Source organism: Saccopteryx leptura, chromosome 2 (assembly GCF_036850995.1).
Source record: "Saccopteryx leptura isolate mSacLep1 chromosome 2, mSacLep1_pri_phased_curated, whole genome shotgun sequence".
NCBI classification, from domain to species: domain Eukaryota; kingdom Metazoa; phylum Chordata; class Mammalia; order Chiroptera; family Emballonuridae; genus Saccopteryx; species Saccopteryx leptura.
The window spans coordinates 301,815,148-301,839,953 of NC_089504.1; the positions used below are offsets into that span (position 1 = coordinate 301,815,148).

General features: G+C 40.1%; 1 protein-coding gene across 4 annotated transcripts in view; it reads left to right on the forward strand.

Moving 5' to 3' along the window:
- The first annotated feature begins 4,027 nt into the window (after positions 1–4,027).
- The window catches only part of ASB15 (ankyrin repeat and SOCS box containing 15), a 37,408-nt gene continuing 16,629 nt past the window's right edge, over positions 4,028–24,806 (forward strand). For 2 of the 4 annotated variants that reach the window (XM_066362575.1, XM_066362578.1), the window contains exons 1-6: positions 4,028–4,100; positions 10,212–10,284; positions 16,540–16,648; positions 18,349–18,401; positions 18,492–18,623; positions 19,709–19,867. In XM_066362575.1, the coding sequence (XP_066218672.1) occupies positions 16,542–16,648; positions 18,349–18,401; positions 18,492–18,623; positions 19,709–19,867 (451 nt within the window). In that variant the 5' untranslated portion in view covers positions 4,028–4,100; positions 10,212–10,284; positions 16,540–16,541. Of the gene's footprint in view, positions 4,101–10,211; positions 10,285–10,445; positions 10,570–16,539; positions 16,649–18,348; positions 18,402–18,491; positions 18,624–19,708; positions 19,868–24,806 lie in introns of all 4 variants that reach the window. The other 2 variants (XM_066362576.1, XM_066362577.1) reach the window with 2 other exon arrangements.

Consider the following 24,806-nt stretch of genomic DNA (forward strand, 5'->3'; position numbering starts at 1 on the left):
CGAGCAAGGGGTTACTCAGTCTGCTGAAGGCCCGTGGTCAAGGCACATATGAGAAGGCAATCAATGAATAACAAATGTGTCGCGATGCACAACGAAAAACTAATGATTGATGCTTCTCATCTCTCTCTTCCTGTCTGTCTGTCCCTGTGTATCCCTCACTCTGACTCTCTCTCTGTCTCCGTAAAAAAAAATAAAATAAAATAAAATAAAATAAATAAAAATTTTTTTTTTATTTTTTTATTTTTTTATTTTATTTTATTTTTTTATTAAATTTAATGCAGTGACATTGATAAATCAGGGTACATATGTTGAGAGAAAATATCTCTAGATTATTTTGACATTTGATTGTGCTGTATACCCCTCCCGCAAAGTTAAATTGTCTTCTGTCACCTTCTATCTGGTTTTCTTTGTGCCCCTCCCCTCCCCTAACCCCTCTCTCCTTCTTCACCCCATTCCCCCTCCCCCAACCCCCCGCCCCTGTTGCCATCACATTCTTGTTCATGTCTCTGAGTCTCATTTTTATGTCCCTTCTATGTATGGATTCATCTCAGTTTTTTTTCTGATTTACTTATTTCACTCCGTATAATGTTATCAAGGTCCATCCATGTTATTGTAAATGATCCGATGTCATCATTTCTTATGGCTGAGTAGTATTCCATAGTATATATGTACCAAAGCTTTTTAATCCACTCGTCCTCTGATGGACACTTGGGCTGTTTCCAGATCTTCGCTATTGTGAACAATGCTGCCACAAACATACAGGTGCATTTCTCCTTTTCGAGCCGTTCTATGGTGTCCTTGGGGTATATTCCTAAAAGTGGGATAGCTGGGTCAAAAGGCAGTTCGATTTTCAGTTTTTTGAGGAATCTCCATACTGTTTTCCACAGTGGCTGCACCAGTCTGCATTCCCACCAGCAGTGCAGGAGGGTTCCCTTTTCTCCACATCCTCGCCAGCACTTATTCTGTGTTGTTTTGTTGATAAGCACCATTCTGACTGGTGTAAGGTGATATCTCATTATGGTTTTAATTTGCATTTCTCTAATGATTAGTGATGTTGAGCATTTTTTCATATGCCTATTGGCCATCTGTATGTCCTCTTTGGAGAAGTGTCTATTCATCTCTTTTGCCCATTTTTGGATTGGGTTGTTTGTCTTCCTGGTGTTGAGTTTTACAAGTTCTTTATAAATTTTGGTTATTAACCCCTTATCAGACGTATTGTCAAATATGTTCTCCCATTTTGTAGTTTGTCTTTTTATTCTGTTCTTGTTGTCTTTAGCTGTGCAAAAGCTTTTTAGTTTGATATAGTCCCATTTGTTTATCCTGTCTTTTATTTCACTTCCCCGTGGAGATAAATCAGCAAATATATTGCTCCGAGAGATGTCAGAGAGCTTACTGCCTATGTTTTAATAAAATAAATAAAAATTTTTAAAAAATGCTGGTTCTAGGGACTATGCCTCTAACACTGGGCTCCACCCATTTCAACCTAAGATTCCCCATGTCAGTTGCTGTCACAGGGTGTGCATTTCTTGCTATGTAAATAGAAGCGACATGTATTTGCATGTCAGTGTCATTATATGTACTGAACAGAGAGAGCTTCATTGCTGGATCATACCCCATCCTGAAACTCACCCTTACCAGATGCTACCAAACAAACCAGAGGCACAGCGTTCAAAAACCTCATATACTTCCTTTCCATTTTGAGAAAAACAGCAGGAGAAGCCAACTTCCATAATAAGCAGATATGGAAGTGGTTATTAGCATTATGAACTGATATTCTTTAAAATATTTGAATTACTCAAAGTATGCTCTGTTGTGTGTGTATAATGATTAACTACTTGACCAACAGACTTCATAAACATGGTGGGTGCCATGGTCATTGTATTACTGTTACTTTCATTATTATGGTTATTATCATGGTTATTATCACTCCCATTTTTCATATAAATAAATTGAGACTCAGAAAATTTAAATAACAAATCTAAGGTGACAGATAGTAAGTAGTATGTCTATGTCATCAATAACATATTTTCATTTATTTACCACATAACCATTCATTTTTTGTCTTATTATTTTATAAATTTTTTATCTTTTTATTTTTTATTTATTCATTTTAGAGAGGAGAGGGAGAGACAGAGAGAGAGAGAGAGAGAGAGAGAGAGGATAGACAGAGAGAGAGAAGGGGGTGAGGAGCTGGAAGCATCAACTCCCATATGTGCCTTGACCAGGCAAGCCCAGGGTTTCGAACCGGCGACCTCAGCATTTCCAGGTCGACGCTTTATCCACTGCGCCACCACAGGTCAGGCCTGTCTTATTATTTTAAACATTATTTTAAATACTTTATGGTATAATAACTATTCTATAAATGGATAAAACAAGCATAAATTGATTGATATAAGAGTAGAAATGTCCCTGAAATGTGCCAAACCACATTTTAAAACATCGGGTATAGATTTTCCCATAAATTGCATTATACTCTAAACCTTTATATGAATTTTTAATATGGTAAGTTTTAAAAAGTACTGTCTAAAAATTAAAGCACTTCACAATGCTGGTAACTTTTCTAAAAATTCTTTATTGAAAAGTCCCAAATGAGATGAAAAATGATAAAATATGCACTGTCTTCTAACCTTCAACCTTGACTCTTTCAAGACACATCAATATGGCATAAATACAAAATATTTCTTGAGGTTTGCTCCAAGGAGGACTGAAATATGTCTTTTATTACAAGGAAGAGTTAGGTCCTCTAATTAAAGTTTTCCAGGTTTTGAAATAAAGCTGGTGAATTCACTTCAACCCATGTTTCTTCGTTCACACCAAGCAAAAAGAATGGGTCAGAGAGATCAGAAGAAAACAAAAGCTACAGAGTTCCTCTAAGGCAGTGGTTCTCAACCTTTCTAATGCCGTGACCCCGCAATATAGTTCCTCATGTTGCGGTGACCCCAAACCAAAAAATAATTTTGGTGGCTACTTCATAACTGTAATTTTGCTACAGTTATGATTCAGAATGTAAATACCTGATATGCATTATGTATTTTCCGATGGCTTTAGGCGACCCCGCCGGGGTCGCGACCCACAGGTTGAGAACCGCTGCTTTAAGGAGTAGAAAGTTTCAGGAGAAAGGGAAAAATCGATGCACAAAACCCAACAGAGATCCTGAGAAATAAGAAAGTGTTGCTCTACCTTAGACACTAGCAGCTGACTGAGACTGTTAAGAAGAGTTGTTTGAGTGGAGTGGTGGGAACAGAAGCCAGATGGCTTCGTGAATGCTGACAGTGGCCCGAATTAATCCAAGGATTACCATGTGAAAACAAATGTAAGGCAGATTATTTTCATTAGAAAATCAGTGAAGACACCGAACTTTATTGGGTTTTTTTTTTAAAGCAGAATACAAACAACTCTCCCCAGTTTAAATCCTGATTTTCTGCTTGCTTCAGATCGGCTGCTCACTTTTTTAGGATTATCCGTGTTCTGTAACAGGACCTTAGAGATTCCTGATCAGATTAGATGTTACTGACTGTTACATCCCCATCTGTGTATATCAGATTGGCAGCTAGTAAATGCAAATCAAAGGAAAGACCGTTAAGTGCTATGGCAATCCGATTGTACTTAATGAGATTTGAAATGAGTATAAACGATAAAGCATGAGACATAGAGTGTGTTAAAACCGATCAAGAGTGGATTTGGATTTCAGTTGCACAGACTCATCGATTTAATGTCTCTTGAACAACTAAATTAAAAATATGGTTTAATTCGATTTAAGTGGTCTTGCCCTGTTCCTTCAGCAGGAGCCCTCATTGCAGCTGGGTTGGCAGATCATTTGTTTTCATGAGAGCTCTTTGAACCAATCAGGACACAGATAATCTTATTCTACCTCTGTGGGTTTGTGTTTCTTTTGATGAGAGTCTAGAGAAGTCATGGGTAATACTTTACTGTGCGCCAGGAACCACTTATGTTTCAGTTGCACAAGGTCAGATCTTAATTTAACCACCAACTGGGTACTTAATTTTAGATACACAGAGGAACACATTGGCTCAAGGCACTTCCTCTGGTTTAGGAAGGCAAGGCCCTGGATAAGAATGACAAGACGATCATTCCAAAAGGTGAGATTATGAAATATTTGATCTGTACCTCACCAACTAGCTTAATAAGTAGCTTAGTATTAAGAATACTTGAAACAGATGGAAATACGTGTTGTGGTAGCTTCTTATTACCTTCTTTCCAATTGACCACCCGTGGGTTTGCCTGTCTAGGGCCTTTTTCAGAATAAAGCCAATGTTGTTTTGTTTGTTTATAGAATATTAACTCAATTACATGGTTATTAATCATGATTAAAAAAATAGCATCATGAGAGAAACAGAACAGGAATAAATATACTTATAGGAAGTGTCAATATATACACTCTGGAATTCCAGAAGGACCCTGGTTTCTAAAAAAATGTTAAATGATTTTTGGCATTAATTAAAATAAATTTCTGTTGACTTTTTTAATCACTTATAGCAAAAGATGGATGCTTTATATTCAGATCAAAAAATTCTATTAAATTATTTTAAATCAGAAGAAGAAAAAGAACTCAATGGGATTTTGCTTTTGCAAATTAAGTCACAGACTCTTAATGTTGGAAAGTCCTTAGTATTTGCACCACCACCTATCTGGTTCTTACATGAACAGATAACTTCTAAGAAAGTTTCTGGATCTAAAATGAAGTGATATCTATGAAGTAGCAGGAATGTAGACAAGGAGGTTCTAACAATGCTTTGTGCTGAGGGCATTATTGTCATAAAATATTATTTTAGACTTCTGTTGTTTTCATGAGAATACCTTCAAGGAAAATTTACCTAAACAAATTATACTTCCGCTAGAGTTGTTTGATAGGTTTGTTGTTTGTTTGCTTAAACCCTTTTAGAAAACTTTTTCTGAGGCTTAGGAGTATTAGGATTGCAAATTGAGACCTTTTAATTAATTTCACTAGAGAAGATGAGTATGAGGCAATGGCCATGGCCATGTAGGTTCCTACTGGATTCGGGCAGATGGTAAAGGAGCTGTGGAGCTGGAGGATGGTGGGCCATTCATTCCGTTTATTAGTCTTGCAATGGTGGATGGGCAAGGAGGCAGGAAAGACCGCTTCTCTCTCTCTCTGCTGACTGATGAGCAAACAGGCTGGGGGGAATATGCCTTCCCCTGCAAACAATAGCAAAAATGGACCCTCCCAATGGTGATAGGCAGTCCACAATCTACAGTCTGTGCACTGAGGGCAAGTACCTGCAGCCTTACATAGATTATACACACGTGGTGCTGCCCCGCGCTTGTGCACCAATCAGGCAAAGAAAGCAAGCAAGCCCAACACACTTGTTTGCCCAACAATGAGTCATCACAGTAAACTATAGTGCTTAAACCTGTGTGGCTCTAACGTCAAATGATTGGGTTTATGCAAACATTTGTGCCTCGCTCAGTTTTCTCATCTGTAAAATGGGGGAAAGTGTGTTATTGAAATAAAATAACAATCTATTTAATGCACTAAGCATAATGCATGTCACTGGTAAGCACTCTGTAAATGTTACTTTTAATAATTATTAAATTCAATAAAAAATATATGTTAAGGACCTGCTGTGTACTAGACTCTGCAAAACCTTGGAAGGGAGGGGAGGGAAGAGTAATAGTAATGTTGTTTCTGGGGAAAACTCTATAATGCATTATTTAAAGGCAGCAATCTTCCTGACAGCATGGAGCCTATTGCCTTGTGTCTAGCACTGTGATTGGACATAGCAGATACTGAATGCCTATTTTTGAATGAGCAGATAAGATATTCTGATGATCCTTAGGGGGAAAAAAAAGGATGAATCACTGAGAACTGATGAGTTAACTCTTCTTCTTTGTATTTTTGAATTAGTGAGAGTGAGAATGTAGATACTGTGCATCTGTATTTCAACAAGGTATTTGACAGTATCTCTTGATGGTCTCGTTGCTGAGAAGGAGACATTAATACTAGATGTTGGTGTCTTGGGGAGAATTTGTAGCTGGATAAACATATTTTCTGGAAGGGTGCTAAACAGTAGATCAATATCAACCTGAAGGCCTCTGTGCTGTGCCAATTTCTGTTCAGCATTTATCATTATTAATGAAGCAGACATAGAGAAAACATGCAAATATATGTACAAAAAGAACAAAACTTGGAGGGATAGAAAATACATTAGATCTTAGCAGACTATAATAAAGACCAAATCTAAAATAAATAAACAAAATGCAATAGAATTAAATAAAGTCCGCAAGAATTACACAGCTATAAGTGGGGAAAACATGACTTGTAGAATTTGGGGCAACAGGGATCTGAATCAATGTGTAACATGATAGCCCCTCAACTCATCTGTTTGGGTCACATTAGCAGATTCTAGTGTCTGGTACAAAAGGAGATGCCACACTTGCTTAATGTGTTTATGTGACTTCGACTTGCATCAGAGTTCATGGCCCAGAGCATCTGTGAACAAGAGATGGATATTAAACACGTATGTGTACAGGAAAGCAATCAAGATGGTGAAAGAAGGTGAACCTATGTCAAAAGGACAGCTTTCCAGTCTTGGGAGGAAAAGACTCAGTAAGGACCGAAAGCCTTCCTGGGTGATAGTTAAAGGGCTCCCATGTGGCAGAGGGAGATCTCAATCTCAGGGTGGCTCTGAGGAATACAACAAGGATCATAGAATGACATCTTGAGGACATCGATTCAACTTAAATGTTTTTCCTAACTGTTAAAGCTGGCCAAAGTTGAAGTGCAGTGTGGAGATATAGTAGGCTTCTTGCTACTTTGGTGTGCCAGCTGAGACTGGAAAATTACTTATTGGGCATCTTGTAAGTGGAATTTCCAGGTGGGGCTACCTAATGGTCCTTTGCTGGGAAGTCTGGTGATCCTGGAGTAAAGGGCAGGGGGGGAAATTGCGACTATGTCAGAGTGCCTGTCCAGTGTGAGGAATAGAGTTACACCTGCCAAGCCATCTCTAACATTCTACTTCCCCGTTCCAGAGGAGTTCACTCACAGAATAGTCCCTGATAATGTTTATTGACTATTTGCACCATGTCAGACACAACTAATGAGGCAGCTAATCTCAGAGGATGGGATTTGGATGATGGTTCAGCTACCACACTCAACTCTCTCCAGCAGAAAGAAATCAATGGCCTGTACATGAACTCAAAATAAGATACAAAGAAATGCAAAGGCTCATTAATTTTTGAGTGAGTTTCAAACAGAGAAAGATTTGAGTACCAGACAAGAACTTCTGCCATGTCAAACAAAATATACCATGCCCAAATCATTTTAGAAAAATAATATATATACACATATATCTATATATATATCAATATATATGAATATATGTATATACATACACAAATAGATACATACATATATTATACTATTTATTAAGGTCTAGAGATATTTAATTTTTATTGTTATCATAGCTAATGAATGTAGTCAGAACATTTTTACTCACCCTATCACTCAGTTGTGTAAACCAAATTTAGCTATTTTGTTGTCTGTGACTGGTCTCACTTTCCTCTGGAGCTGTCACTCACTAATTAGTGGACAATAACCTGTTGGTTTCATGTAGACAGATACAATAACTTACATAAGGAAGCCATTACTTGGGTGACATAGTTAAATGGATTTGTCTTTCAGATTTATGCTTTTCCCCAATCCAAGAAACTTCTTCCACCGGGTTCCATCTGCTTGACTATAAATTTGGGCCATTTGCACTCTTCCCAATGTCATTAAGGTCCCTGGCTTGCCTGGAAGTGACCTATCTCATCACCTGTAAGGCTCAGCCTATGAGCCAGATGCCAGGTCTGTTTTCTGGAAGCTTTGGTTCCATAAAGTCAATCTTAGTTCTTCCAAGTGGCTGGTCATGCCTAATTAAATGACCATTGTTCTCATACACAAAACGTCATCTGTGACATTAAATATACTTCAAGGGTATGAATTTTAGTAACTACATGGTTTTCCACCTGTTTGGCTATACAATAATGTTTTATGTGAATTCCCTTTCGTTGGATAATTTTGTATCATTTCTAATGTGTGTCAGTTTAAATTTGGCTGAGATGAACATTTTCACATACAAATTTTCCACATCTCTGATTATTTTTATAAGATTCTTAGATTTAGAATTAAAGACTGAAGGTAGGGCTTTTTAAAAATCATATTATCATACTAGCTTATGATAAGCACATTTATTAATAATTTGCCTCTTCATGGGCTATGCTTGCTCTATTTTCTTTTTTAAGACTTTTTAATATTGATTTCACAGAGAGAGGGAACAGTATGGGAGCAAGAAGTATCATGTAGTTGCTTCACTTTAGTTGTTCGTATGTGCTCTGACTGGGCAAGCCTAGGGTTTCGAACCAGTGACCTCAGCATTCCAAGGCGACTCCTTTTCTATTCTACATTTATATTCCCCGAGAAATCCACAGACTTGTGAACCCCAAGTACCTTTCCATTTTGGGTGTCATTTTCAAATGCTAACATGCATCTTCCTGTATCTCTGTCATAATCAATTTTAACTTAAAAATAAATAGTGAAGACTAAAAATGTTTAGTTTCATAATATGAAACTAGAGAAAAGTGAAACTAGTATGACAGTTTTTATTGCTAGTGTATTTACTTAGAAATTAAGCCTTAGTTCAGGCAGTCCCAAAATTGGAAATGTACTTGGCAAAATCATATGTGTGATAGAGAAAGAAAACACAAGGTCAACCTACTCTTTGGCTAATTTTCACAGTATTATATCATTTGATCATCCACCTATTCATTCATTCAGCAAAGACTTAGAGAATTCCTGTCACATACCAGATATCTTATTTGGTGTCTAGAGACCAGTATGTCCATTTTGCCTTTTTATATCTTTTCTAAAATATTAAGTTGTGTCACTTTGAGGCCACATACAAGTAGCATTTGTTTGCTGGACTGAGATTGTGTGCGTGCAGAGCTGGTGGTGGCATTGGGGAAGATGCTGTTTGAACTGGTCTCGTTCTCTCTGTTATCCACAGGATCTCTAGAGTAGAAAAGGCAAACGCCATCAGTCTGTTCTCTGTGTCTATGAGTCTGCTTCAGTCTTGTTTGTTAATTTAGTTTGTTCTTTAGACTGACAGTTGCCAGAGTGGAAGGGTTTGGGGGGAGTCTGCAAAAAAGATGAAGGGATTCAGAAATACGAATTGGTAGTTATAAAACAGTCAAGAGGATATAAAGTACAGCATAGGGAATATAATCAATAACATTGCAATGAGTGCCAGGTGAGTACTGGGAATATGGGGGGGGGGGCGCTTTGCAAAGTATATGATTATGTAACCTCTGTGCTGCACACCCGAAACTAACAAAAATAATATTGAATGTCAACTGTAATTGAAAAATTAAAAATATATTTCACTTGGGGATGGGGCAGTGGGAGGCAAATACCATGAAGAGGAAATTGCTGTAACTTATGACTTAAAAATAAAAGTTGCCCTGGCCGGTTGGCTCAGCGGTAGAGCGTCGGCCTAGCGTGCAGAGGACCCGGGTTCGATTCCCGGCCAGGGCACATAGGAGAAGCGCCCATTTGCTTCTCCACCCCTCCACCGCGCTTTCCTCTCTGTCTCTCTCTTCCCCTCCCGCAGCCAAGGCTCCATTGGAGCAAAGATGGCCCGGGCGCTGGGCATGGCTCTGTGGCCTCTGCCTCAGGCGCTAGAGTGGCTCTGGTCGCAATATGGCGACGCCCAGGATGGGCAGAGCATCGCCCCCTGGGGGGCAGAGCACCGCCCCTGGTGGGCGTGCCGGGTGGATCCCAGTCGGGCGCATGCGGGAGTCTGTCTGACTGTCACTCCCTGTTTCCAGCTTCAGAAAAATGAAAAAGAAAAAATAAATAAATAAATAAAAGTAACCTGTGTCTGTGGGAACCTAGTTCTGACGGTTTTACTTTTCTTTAAAATCTCTGGGGGACTAGTTGAGTCTTGCTGAAATCAGCCTAATGAAGCCACTTGGTGCTACAGGATTCTGAAAAAACTGAAAATGTGTCGCCACCAAATAAAAATTAAAGTTATAACAACATTTTATTTATATTGATTTCACTATAGCTTTAAAATTACCTATATAGATGGTCAAAATGCAGGAAATGAGAATACACATTGTTTTGTACATAACTGTATGTTCTTAACAAAACCAAAGAATGAACAAGCCCTGTATTGCTGCTCCCCCGATAGGACAGACCCTGACGCTTCTCCCCGGGACCCCCAGAAGCAGAGCTCATCACTCAAGACCCGTAGCAGTTTCAAGGTAAAAGAAAATTTCCTCAGGGTCTCCCCTTCCACACAGCAGAACCTCTACCTCCTCCAGACATCGGGGTTTGGATATGGGCTGGCCTTGTATAAACTGGGACTAGAACCCAATTTTACTGGCTTGCTCTTTTCTTTTCCTCTCTAATCACCTCCCACTAGACTCAGTCTTAGAGGCTCTGCCCCATGTAACTCTCCCAGGAGATCTGATTCTAAACTGGGGACCAGTTTGGTGCTACTGGCATTTTAAAAGCGACACTGGAAGATGAAACAATAAGCTCTAAAGGTCAGAATCTCTCACTGATGTAACAGAATTACGCTGATGACAGGTGCTGGGGGCAGAGTAATATTTATGGACACAAAGCCCTTCTTTGTCGCCGTCCACTCCAGGGACTCTTCAGGCCAGCCCTGTTTAGGACCCGTGGACAGAGTGAGTGGGCTGAACAGATCTGGATGTCACTGGAAGCAAGCCAACTGAACAATTCATAGGGAACAAAGTCATATTCACCCCAGTTCAGGGAAAAGGAGGACCTGGTCGGTCCTGTGCTGTGGGAGTTCCATGTTTCACAGTAAGCTCTAGGGAGGCATTATAAATTCATCCACAGTTTGGCATCATCATGGACCATGGACTGGAGGTAGCTGAGAGAGTCCAGTGCAGACAGGTGACCTGTACCCGGGTTCACTCCCACATCACAGTCTGCAACATCATCCCAACTTCCTGACCTCTCCAGTCAGGCACCACCTGACATGTCTATCCTGTTGTGTAGACAGTAATGTGTAGACTCCAAAACAAAAATACAGAATGAGGACACATTTAGGACACCTCCGACTGACCAGCGTAAGCAACACAAAGCCTTATCACATGCAACCAAAGATAACGATTTATGTGTCCTGGAAGCTATTTTTTATTTTTGGAAGTCATTGTCATCAAGAGCTGGCTGTTAAGAGTGAGATCAGAGTGTTTTCTTTTAAGGGCAACAGACTGCAGGTTGTTTTTCTGCAGCTTCGGAAAGACCTTCAAAACGAAGGTCTCATGTTCTGTCCAGGCTCTGCTTACTAGCTCTGTGACTCTGGGTGGGTTTGTTAACCTCTTGAAGCCCAAGTTTCCACCTATGCACAGTGGGTCCTTAATAATAGAAGTAAAGTTGGAGGATTAAAGCAAAGCAGTGCATGCAAAGTGCTTTGTACGTATCTGGAAATGATGCGATCACTCAATAACTTATGGCTATTACTATAATCACCATTTTTTTTTTTTTCATTTTTCTGAAGCTGGAAATGGGGAGAGACAGTCAGACAGACTCCGGCATGCGCCCGACCGGGATCCACCCGGCACGCCCCCACCAGGGGGCGACGCTCTGCCCACCAGGGGGCGATGCTCTGCCCATCCTGGGCGTCGCCATGTTGCGACCAGAGCCACTCTAGCGCCTGAGGCAGAGGCCACAGAGCCATCCCCAGCGCCCGGGCCATTTTTGCTCCAATGGAGCCTTGGCTGCGGTAGGGGAAGAGAGAGACAGAGAGGAAAGCGCGGTGGAGGGGTGGAGAAGCAAATGGGCGCTTCTCCTGTGTGCCCTGGCCGGGAATCGAACCCGGGTCCTCCGCACGCTAGGCCGACGCTCTACCGCTGAGCCAACCGGCCAGGGCCATAATCACCATTTTTATTATTACGAAAGATAACCTAAAACTTACACAATCACCAGACTTCTTTTCCCATGACCTAAATCTAGGATTTTACTCAGATCATCTGTAAACTAATAATTATGGATATCTGAATAATAAATTTACATTTGAGAATCCTTAATTGAATGGTTCTTTACCTGGGATGTGTGAGGCCACAGAGGATACATGAATTCGCTAAATGTTCATGCAAAATTTTGTGTGCGCATGCACCCCTCTGGGGAGAGAAGGCATTGCTTTCGTCAAATGTGTTCCTTACCCTAAGCAAAGTTAACCAGTGCTTTCAGTAAAAAAATCTAACTGTCCAATAGGATTGTCTCAATTCTTTTGTAAATCAGCTACTTGTGGAGAATAAGAGTGGCAAACTATTATTTAGGAAGGATCAATTAACTTTTCTAGACTGAGGAGTGGGGCACATGTAAACAGGTCTTCGGGAATATCAGAATATGATTTGGCCTTTCCTCTGATACCTGGTTGGTTTTTTACTTAAAGATGATTTTAATTTTTTTTTTAATTTTTTTTTTTTTTTTGTATTTTTCTGAAGCTGGAAACGAGGAGAGACAGTCAGACAGACTCCCGCATGCGCCCGACTGGGATCCACCCGGCAGGCCCACCAGGGGCAACACTCTGCCCACCAGGGGGCGATGCTCTGCCCCTCTGGGGCGTCGCTCCGCCACGACCAGAGCCACTCCAGCGCCTGGGGCAGAGGCCAAGGAGCCATCCCCAGCGCCCGGGACATCTTTGCTCCAATGGAGCCTTGGCTGTGGGAGGGTAAGAGAGAGACAGAGAGGAAGGAGGGGGGGTGGAGAAGCAAATGGGCGCTTCTCCTATGTGCCCTGGCCGGGAATCGAACCCGGGTCCCCTGCACGCCAGGCCGACGCTCCACCGTTGAGCCAACCGGCCAGGGCCTAAAGATGATTTTAAACAAAGACTCCAATCGACTGTTGCCAGCTTTTAGTTGGCACTGAGTTTGAGGTACAGATAAATCATCCCTTCCTTTCCCTTCTTCTTGCATCTTGATGTCTCTAGATCCATTCCAGTGATACGCCTTCCCCCAAGCTTTCAGTAAAAGGTTGAAGACAGCTTGTGTCGGGTGGGGGTTATTTTATGTACTGGGAGTCTCCTCACCATTTCTACCCTGCTGTCATTACGAATTCAAAACAGTTAAGAGTCTTAGATAACTTCCTTCTGATGATAATTAAAAGGATATTAAAAAAACTATTTCCACAGATCAACTCAGTTCTCTAAGGAGGACTGAGGAGTATCTCATGTCCTGGAAGCCCAAATTTCAAACAGGTTTAGAGTTAAGCCAGTGATTTAAATAGGTGAAAGGCTCTGTATCCCATTACTAATCCCAGAGCCATGCAATCCGCTCTCACCACAGTGATACTGGTGAGAAGGCAACATGCAATGCCACAGGTTGAACTTCATCATCTAATTGTGCTGTCTGAAGGACCCAGTTCTTTTTCACTGCTAATGAGTCAACAAATTTTTTCCATTGACCACTGAGAACAGGTATTTGTTATGATTGCCTAGGAGTGGAATAGAGAGAGAAGACATAAAGGAAAAAGGAAAGTTTGTTTTTATCTCATGAAACTAATAGTCCAAGTGAGAATATAAAACACAGATGTTGGAAAAATATTGTATAAGAGAAGATATTCACAGCTAAACAAAGCCAGAGAGGAACTGGAGAATTTCAGCGAAGTCTTGCATAAGAAGAACAGCTTGAGCCAGGCTGGAGGCAGAGTGGGCCATGGGTGTGAACAGCTGGAAGGGGCTTGTGAGTGAGGAGAAATAAGAAAGCACAAAAGTGAGAAAAATGAAACCAAGAGCAGAGTGCAAAATCTAATCTGTTTAGTTGGAAGAAAGACTCCATCCCTAAGGAAAATAGTCCTAAGAATAAAGCAGAGCCTAGATTATGTTAGTGTTCATTTATTAACTCGTTCCTTCAATATCCATGTAGACACCATTATTCATGAGATGTTGCTTCTCCAGGCACTGTTGATACAAACTATCATACTTCTCTGCTCTTAGTGGATGGATTACAGCCTAGAGGGAGCAGAAAGACAATGAATGAATAAACAATAAAATATAAATGAAATAAAATACCACTTGAATCTACCGTGGTACCTTGAGATACAAATTTAATTCGTTCTGTAACTGAGCTCGTAAGTCAGTCAACTCATATATCAAACTGCCGATACTGGACCCATGCGCCAATGCGCCAACTAGTGGCAGCTTCCTGAATCATGACTCATATCTCGGAATTTTGCTTGGATCTTGAACTTAAGTACGGACCGAGTTGCAGCTTGTATCTTAAAAATATTCAGACCTTGGCCGGTTGGCTCAGTGGTAGAGCGTCGGCCTGGCGTGCAGAAGTCCCGGATTCGATTCCCAGCCAGGGCACACAGGAGAAGCGCTCATCTGCTTCTCCACCCCTCCCCCTCTCCTTCCTCTCTGTCTCCCTCTCCCCCTCCCGCAGCGAGGCTCCATTGGAGTAAAGATGGCCCGGGCACTGGGGATGGCTCCTTGGCCTCTGCCCCAGGTGCTGGAGTGGCTCTGGTCGCGACAGAGCGACGGCCCCGGAGGGGCAGAGCATCGCCCCCTGGTGGGCAGAGTGTCGCCCCCTGGTGGGCGTGCCAGGTGGATCCTGGTCGGGCACATGCGGGAGTCTGTCTGACTGTCTCTCCCCATTTCCAGCTTCAGAAAAATACAAAAAACAAAAAAGAAAAAAAAATTCGTATGTTGGGTCTGTTTGTATCTCAAAGTACAACTGTATTTGTTGAATAGAATCCCTGGGGCATATGTTAGCCTTTTGAGTAGACTGAGATATCATGGTGTGAGAAAGCTTTATGCTTACTGGAGTACTGTTCCTATCTGCAGACATTATCACTATTCTCTCCTTTCTGTTTCAAGGTGATAGTGAGGCCACTGGTGCAGAACACCAAACAATACAATCATTATGACATGATTGAGTTGTGTGCAGTCTGGGCATAGGTTAGGAACCTTGGCAGTCAGCATGAATAGAACCGACCTTAATGTTTCAGCTAATCTAACCTTGAGCAATGAAAAGAGATAAAGTAAGTGCCAACTGTGTTTTGGAAATTGCCCACAGAATACTGTTTTTTGGGGTCTTTTCACCTTGAAAAGACATACTACGATACAAATACATTTTTTTAATATACTCAGTGAGAAGAAGGGAGACAGAGAAAGACTCCCACATGTGCCACGACCAGGATCCACCCGGCAAGCCCACTAGGGGGTGATGCTCTGTCTATCTGGGTCATTACTCCATTGCTTAGCAACTGAGCTCTTCTTAGCACCTGGGGTGGAGGCCATGGAGCTATCCTCAATGCCCAGGGCCAGGTCTCTCCAACCGAGCTATGGCTGAAGTAGGAGAGAGAGAGAGAGACAGAGAGAGAGAGAGAGAGAGAGAGAGAGAGAGAGGTGAGAGGAGGAAGCAGATGGTTGCTTCCCTTTGTCCCCTGACCAGGAATCAAACCTGGGACATCCATACACCAGGCCAATGCTCTACCACTGAGCCAAACAACCAGGGCTGTAAATATATTTTGAAAAAATAAAAATTATAACCAATAAAAATAATTTCATATTGGTAGTCAGCCTAGCTGTAGAACTATTTGGATTTCTACACTTACCTACATTTTTCTAAGATAAAACAGCTTATCCAGCAGTAATGGGAGACACTCACTCTGTTAATTTGATATTTGGATTTGGAAGAAATAAGCCAATGAGAAATAATCTATATTTCTGTATATTATCTTCAGAGGAGATGGACCAGTCACGAGCAGTGGCTTATAATAGCTGTAACTGTGCAGGGAGAAGGAATTTAAAGTCTGTATAGGAAGGCTGGTGTCTGGGGATGGAGTTAAGATGGTCCTTATCTCAACTCTTCAAATCTCCTGAGGGCAAGACTAGGCCACTGCATTTGTGATGTCCTGTTCTCTCTAACTCAACAAATATTCATTAAAAACTTCCCTGTGCCAAGCAAGCACCTTCTAGAGTAGTAGGGGATGCAGAGAAGAGTGAGGGAAGCCCTTTACCTCAACAGAGTCTTGAAAATCACTGCAATTCAAGGCAACCAACTCAGACCATTGCTGGTGTTAGCAGAGGAATTCATCAGCTAATAGGCAAGCACAGCAGCCACAAAATAAAGAATAAAAAATGAAAGGTCCATTGTTCCCCATTTCTGCCACTGTCTTAAGTTTTAAGCTTCCAATGTGCTGTGTAGAACAGTGCCTTGAAGAAGTTGATGGGTCAAAATTCTTGTAGGTCAGAAACATGGAAAAAGTGAATTCTTAGAAACCCAACTGTAGTCATTACTGAAAAGGAAGTCAAAATTAGAAAATGCAGACACCCAAAGAGCAGGTAATTAAAGGCTTCAAAAATTAGAATGGGCTTCATGTATGATATGGATGAAAATGTTAACTGCATTTGGGTTTGTTAAATAGAGAAAGGTGACTGTGTTTTAGCTTTTCATTTTACATCTTTTATGTTGACTCTGTATGGTGTTCTGTGCCACTTGCTGATGGTAAGAAATGGCTATTTTCAAAATTACATTTAGTCATGGATACCAACGATGACCCTGAGGAAGATCATCTTACAAGTTATGATATTCAGCTCACTATTCAAGAATCCATTGAAGCCAGCAAGACTGGATTTTATCCTGAAAGGTAACAGTCAAATTGGCTATTCACAACAACATTTCTTTATGACATTCATTTTGTTGTAAGATGAGATAGATTATGCTCTCCAATTCCTCCTCGAGGAAAATGCTCACCCTTCTTTGCAGGCAGAGAATCTAACAGGTTTACAAGGGTCACTGTGATAGGTTTAGCAGTCTGATCGTCCACAAACCCCCATCTCAGACAGAAGATCGAAATAACCCGGGGGACATTTCTAGTTGAATTCGATTGTACGTGATAGCCTTTTAAAAAAAATAGATGAAATAAAAATGACAATAAATTTAAGTAAATTTCAAGTACAATTTATACAAATAATGTACAGACATGTATACAGAAGTCTGTTCTCTATATTCCAGAGCCCATCTTGCTATTGGTTTAGGCAACCTTTATCAGTAATGTATTCTAGTTCTGCATCCTTACAATGTGAAGAATGCTAATCTACCCAGTCCATGTGTTCAACGAATGGGAGAAGGGTTGAGGCTTCTATAATATACAACAAAATAATATATAAGCCAGAACCTACTTCATTATCTACTTTTCAAATGACAGAAGTTAACAAATTATACATAGAATTGATGGTTTATGTTAGCAGGGGTTATAGAGTCTATAAAATTGCAAAAGTAAATGTCTGCCTTGGACCACACACATTATTCTTCTGAGTAAAATAAATTTTAGTTTATGTTTACCTTCCATAATACTATTTACAATCCTGTATTCTGAAATTTGGTAGTGCTTTTGAACAGAGTCAATGCTATAAAATTATTGCTTTTGAGCTTTTAAAAAACGGACATCTTGCATTTAAATTTCTGCTCTCTTTCATTTTTCCCTTTACAACCCTAGAATGCCAGAAAATGTTGCTACTTGATAGAGTTAAATCAATTGGTTATGAAATGCTTTGCTTCCTTTGAATAAAAACACACACACTAAAGAGTTCAAACCATGAGACTTGAAACAACCAAAATTTTGTAAGCATGGAATTTTAGAGATCTCCCTATTTCCTGCCATCACTTCACAGAGGAAGAAAGCACCACTCAGAAAGGCTGACTGACCTCCCCAGGATCATCAAGCACAAAATCTGGACCCCGATCTTCTGACTCCGACTCTATTTGTTTACTCCTTCTTTGTTGCTTAGAACTAATTTCAGAGACAGTGTTAAAATGTTATACTCTGTCATCTTCACTAATGTTCTCAGGTCTATTGTATCATAAACATACCCTAGATCTGACTTTTAGCCATTACATTTTATTATTATTATTATTATTATTGCAGTCATATGTCTTCATTTATTTTAGGTCTTATTGTGTTTATGGTTCATCTTTTATCATTCATTCACTTTTTAAAAAATTTTATTTGGAAAATTAACTTTAACGGGGTGAGACTGAAAAGTACATAGGTTTCAGGTAAACATTTCTATAGCATTTGAACTGTTGATTATGTAATATACCCATCCTCCAAAGTCAAATCATTTTCTGTCACCTTGTATTTGTCCCTCTTAATACCCTTCCCCCTAGCTCCTCCCCATCCCGCCATTACATTTTTAAAGTGGATGAAATTACTTCAAAAGTTGTGTACATTTCCTATGAATCTTGATTATTGAAATGACATACAGAATTCGATATAAATTAAAATTTAGGTTCCTCAGAGTGAATTACTTTTATAATTATGGCTTCTGTTTCCTTCTCTGGAAGATTTGTACCACTAAGTGATCAAAACAGAAAGCTCGTCAAGGCCATAAGACAAGGTAAGTGAGTGTGTTGCTTGTACAGGGGTGAATTGGAGAATCCATTTTGTCAAGACAGAGACTTGTTCTCCGCCTATGTGTTCACTTTAGGTCACATTCTTGAGCTTCAGGAGTATGTGAAATACAAATATGCCTTAGATGAAGCTGATGAAAAGGGATGGTTCCCACTGCATGAAGCTGTTGTGCAACCCATTCAACAAATACTTGAAATTGTTCTGGATGGTAAGAGAACATAAAATCCCTTTGACCAAACCAAAGACAAAAAGTAGAAGTTGAAAGTGTGCTCAATGAATATATTAAACAAAAAGGGAAAAGCACAATAAAGGATCACTTGAATTTGGGGAAAGGCAATAATCCATGGTGTTTAAATGTAGGGTATAAAAATTAGCACATTTTGTGAGTCTCAGTACTCACCCTTTACATCCTTCTAAGACTGTGACAAAGGTTGGCAGGAAGATGTTTTTATCACCTAAAAGAGATCGAAGTTTGTATATAGCATAAATTGATTAATTTGAATATACATCTTTTTGCTTTTGAAGTCAGTTTTTAATTTTTTAATCTTGAACTAGCTCTTAAGTTAATAGTGTTCAAAAGATGATTACATAGTATAACAAATAGTACTTATCATATTTGTCCTTATATTATATTAATTTTTTATATTATAAGCATTAATAAATATGATGGTAAATTGACCCAAGCTTAAATATTAATAATAATTTTCACATGCTAACACAGAATTGTTCATACCTCAGTATCTTATAAAATACTTTGCAAGTGCTCTTTCAACTGTCAATGTTGCTCCCTAGTTATGTTCTGGAAGATAATGATAGATATTTCATGATCATCTATCCACCCAGCTAGCCAACTAAAGAAAATAGATAGCTAGACATATAGACAGACAAATATAGAAGATGATGTTAAGCATACTATATAGCTAACATATTCTGACAAGATACAGTCGTTCAAATATATTCTCATTCCACATTCATTTGACGAAAACCAGTATCAGATGCAATTTAAATAACAATACTAAGGATTGGGAATTTGATTTACAATTTATCAGGAAATGGGAATTTACAGCTCATTTGCAAACAGAAAAGAGCATCTTGAGACATAGATGTTGGCTTTTTTAGCTGTCAACTTGATTAGCAAGATTATCATTCGATAGACTTTACTCACATCTCCTTAGTCTTCACTTTTTTATCAATTGGCTTTCTTCAATTTAATATGTATATAATATATTATTCTTATCTGTGATATCTTCTAAATGAAGGCTTTTACTTTTACACAATGCTTTCACACCTCAGCATCCTATAAGACACTCTGGGAGTTCAAGACTGCTGATGGAGAAACACCCTTGACTTTGGCAGTCAAAGCTGGTCTGGTGGAGAATGTAAGAACTTTACTAGAAAAGGGAGTATGGCCAAACACCAAAAATGACAAAGGAAAAACACCTCTTCTGATTGGTAAATGACCTTTTTTTTTTTTTTTTAGAACTTTTATAGTTTAAAACAAATAATAAATGTTTATATTGGCTAAAATTATGTGACATAATCTCCTCCCATTCCCTGGGTTCCTCTGCTTTCTCCCATCTCACCTTTGCTAACACTTTTATTTCTATTCCACAAAGAGGTCAAATGTATAATATCCTTCAGTACCAGCTAACCAGGAGGGATCCAAATGAGTTTTATGAGGCCAGAGCCACCAGTTCTAAAGGAATATGTTCTAGGTAGGGTCCAGCTGTAAGGAGGGTTACATGTTTGGTAGATAGCCAGAGGAAAGAGGCAGAAAAGGGATTCCAAAGCAGGACTCCAGGTCCCCATCAGAACAATGATGCCAAACAGGAAGGAAGGGGAGCCAGCAGATTCCAAGTACTCGATGCAGCCCTGGGCACCGATAAGGGGTTCACCACATAACACAGCAAAGAAACAATGATAAACCTAAAGGTGTCATTTGTCAGCTTCTTGGCAATCTTGTGTTTTCTGCTGTTGGGTGACCAAAAAAATTGGCAGGTCTGTTTGCAGAAGCAGAGAGAGATGTTACTACCTACAAATGACCAGAGATAACATCTTTCTCTTAGGGACATGGGATTATGGACTAAGAATTTGGGCTTTGGCATCTGATAGTTGTGGATTTACTTTCTCCCAGTTCTATAGAGATATAATTGACATATAACATTGTATTGGTTTAACATGTATAACATGAGTTGTTTATGTATATATTGTAAAATGATTACTACAATAAGTTTATTTTATTTATGTTACCTCACAGAGCTACAAATTTTTTCCCTATGATGAGTGCTTTTAAGATCTACTTTCTTACCAGCTTTTCAATACATAGTGTACTATTATTAGTTGAATTTAAGTACCAGCTATGAGATTGCAGTTATGAGACTCAGTTTCCTCATGTATAAATGGAAACTATACTACATATCATGCAGAATTGTTATAAAAATTAAAGTAAATATTCTAAACCCCTGCCACATGATAGATGCTCAGGAGAGAAGAGTCATTATATGGTGTGTGTGTATGTGTGTGTGTGTGTGTGTGTGTGTGTGCATGTGTGTGCATGCACACGTGCAAGGCAAGAGAAGGAGACCTAAGATAATTCATCAGCAATCACAAGGAAAGCGAATAAAGCTCCACGAGCTGTGGTCATAGCTAGTTAACACTCTCACAGCTCCTGTTCACAGAGAAATCACTAGAATTATGAAAACAACCTGAACACTGTGAACAGAAAACTTAGACAAGTCATGACCATTAATAAAATATTTACATTCGACAACATTAATTCAACAACATCAATGCAACCAACAGTTTTTGAGAAGTTACATTGAGTCAGGTGCTGTGCTGGGCAGCACTTATATAAAGATGAATGGAACAGTCTTCTTCCCCTCCAGAAGCCCAATAGGAGAACTTGCAGTGACTTAATAGGAAATTTGTGTTATAAATACTGTAAGAACGGTGTGTCCTCAAAGTAAATTAGGGAAATAAGAAAGCACTAGATCTGCAAAACTTTCAAAGAGATGGTCGCTCTTGAGTTGTGTCTTGGAGGATGCAGAGGGGTCATCAGCAGACAGAGGAGGATAATGGGGGAAGGCTTTCTGCCCAGGATGAAACTTGTTAAATACATAAGGTCACCATAGTCTGGGTCATTCTGATCTGATTCCTGCTTGCTTACTTGTCCCCTATGTCAGAACTCTCGGCCTCCCTAAATGCAGATTCAATTAGAAAATCTAATATTATAGTTAGAGCACAAGCAATGCTTTTGTAACAAAAAGCCAACACAGATACACAAAGTGAACAAATAGCAATGACTTAAAAAGAAAGACATTTATTGCTCTCGCACACAATGTTTCAGAGTGTGTGGCCCCAGGATGACAGGGTGGCTTGGACACCGTTACACAGAACTGTCAAATGTCACCATTTCCCAGCCAGCAGGAGGAGGAAAAGCACAGTCTTAGGAAAGCGTCTTCGCCTTTAAGAAGACAACCTTGACATTGCACATAGCATTTCCATTCATTAGCGCAGAATTTGCCACATAGCCACACTTGGGTACAAGGCAGGCCTGGATCTGTAGACTCTACCTGGATAGACTGTGACCAGCTACAACTTGGATTTTCTGTTGCTAAAAGGAAAAGAAGAGACATGAGTACAGAAGAACAGAAAGCTGTCTCTACACATATTAATGAGCCTTTTTGTCACCATAACATGGTGCTTTTCATAAATAAGCCAGAAGTTTTCTCCTGAGCTGGCACTACAGCACTAACTAGAAGATTCCCCCATGGGCTGATGCAGCACTGTGAAAGTGGTCTGTATTATTTTTGAAAAGGCATATACCATGGAGTATCTGCAACGACAACCATGTAGCTGTTGTTTCTATAGATAGCCTTTGATTTCGTCTTCTTCTTTAAAAAGACGCACTTTTCCAGAGTTTCTATACCATCTCACTTTGCAAACATAGAATTAGTCTCCACTTACTATTCTCAACTCACTTATTTCTTAAGGGACAAAGAAGTCATGATTGTCACTCATCTGTGTTTTGTTTTGTATTTTGCTTCTTTTAATTTTTTTAATGTTTGAAGCTCAAAACAGCATTAAGCATTTAAAAAATATTTACTGATCTTAGAAAAAGAGGAAAGGGAACAGAGAAAGAGAAAGAGAGAAACATTGATTTGTTATTCCACTTATTTATGCATTCATTGGTTGATTCCTGTACGTGCCCTGACCAGGGATCGGACCCACAATCATGGCGTATCAGGACAATGCTCTAACCAACTGAGCTAGCTAGCCAGTGCTCAGAGCATTAAACATTTGTATGCATTTCAAAGTTTCATCTGTTGGTTTCTGTCCTCAAGCAGTATCTGAAGTGTGAGAAAGGAACTTGATCATTGAGTTATCAGAGTCAAAATAGAATTAACCTTTGGAAATAATATATTTTAAAAACCAAATGGTGGAGATGCCAAGTTGGCTGCAAAGTAGGTGGAAGCTACACTAACCTGCTCCTCGTGCCAAACTGGATTTACAGCTAAATTATAGCGCAATCAATCTGAATGACCAACTGAAGTCTAGCTGAACTGAAATATTATATCTGAGGATTTACAGAAGCTACATAGAGACTGCTAAGAAGGGCGGAGACATGGAAAGGGCTGCCTCCCCCAACCCATGTGTGGCACTGAAGCTAGAGGGATAGCTCAGCTACAAAGTGCTCTCCCCCAGGAGCGTAGGGTCTCAACCCCATGTAGGGATTCCCAACCCAGAGCAACAGAGATGGGACGAGGAGCCCAGATAGCATCTGGTGATGAAAATCAGGGGGAAGTCAGTCCTCCTGGGAGAGAAGGGAGTGTGCTAGAGACCCAGATGCCATATTCCCAAGGTTGAGCATTTCTGTTGTTCTGCCGAGGGAGAGCACTGCCCTATCCCCCAGCTCCTGGTGATGCCACTGTGCCATGCCTGGGTCTTGCAGAGGGGTCTGTGGGTTGCATGCAGCAGTGACCTTAGGGGCACTCTTTTTCAGGAGAAGCTCTTGGCAGAGACTCGGACAGTGATTGAACTGTGTAGCTTTGGAAAGGGGACCATTCTTCCTCACCTCAGTTGCACAATCAGCACCCCCGACCCCCACCTGTTGAATCACGTGATCTGCCCTGCTACTCCCTGTGGCCCTGGCTTGCTGAATTCAGTCCCACAGGAGGATTAAAGTGTGTACAGAGCTGAGGTTTTCAGAATGCATCTCCTGGGAAGACTTTTTCTGGAAATTAGATGGGCTGGTGCTGGGTAATTGGTCTGCACCATTGGGGAAGAGAGGAACCACTGCTTTCTCCTCTGTGAGCTCAGCCTGTCCTATTCCTCAATGGGAGACTCATTAGACTTGTCTTTCCAGCAGCTGGGACTCTGCCTGCCTAAGCTCAGTCCCATGAGGAGATCATGATGCTACTTAGAGCTGGGACCTTCAGTGCATATCTCCCCAGCCTAGAGGCTGTTGCCTGGGAGGGGAAAGAAGGGTCTGCCCCCACCTATGAGGTTTGCCTGCATCCCCCCAATATCTGGAATATGTTTGCTTAGAGGCCAGAGGAGACAAATAAATATGCCCCAAATGAAAAAATAAGAGAAATCCTCAGAAAAAGAAATAGATGAAATAGAAGCAACCAAGATACCAGACACAGAGTTTAAAACAATGGTTATAACAGTTCTCAAGGACCTTAGGGGAAAAATGGATGATCTCAGTAAGAACTTAAACAAAGAGATAGTAATCATTAAAACTGACATACAAACCATAAAAAAGAACCAGTCAGAAATAAAGAACACAATATCCAAAATAAAGAATATACTAGAAGAAACCAACACAGGTTAGATGAAGCAGAAGATCAAATCAGTTATTCAGAGAACAAGATAACAGTAAGAACCCAAGCAGAGCATCAAAAAGAAAAGAAAATTTAAAAAAAGTTGAGGAAAGTCAAAGGGACCTCTGGGACAACATTAAGCATAGCAACATATGCACAATAGGAATACCAGAAAGAGAAGAGAGTGAGCAAGGGATAGAGAACTTGTTCGAAGAAATAACTGCTGAAAACTTCCTTAACCAGGTGATGGAAGAAGTCTCACAAGTTCAGAAAGCACAGAGAGTACCAGTCAAGAAGATACCAAACAGGCACACACCAAGACACATCGTAATTAAAAAGGCAAAGAGAAGGACAGTTCCCTACAAGGAAGTTCTCATAAGACTGTCAGCTGATTTCTCAACAGAAACATTTCAGTTTTCTTCTTGAAGCTATGGGCTACTTGAAATTTTCTACTCACTGTCCATTAACCCAGGAAGGAGAGAAAAGAAAAAAAAAACTGCTGTTTTTATTTTTCTGAACAACGCCAATTTTATTTCTCTTAACCCAATGCCACCATCATCATTGTA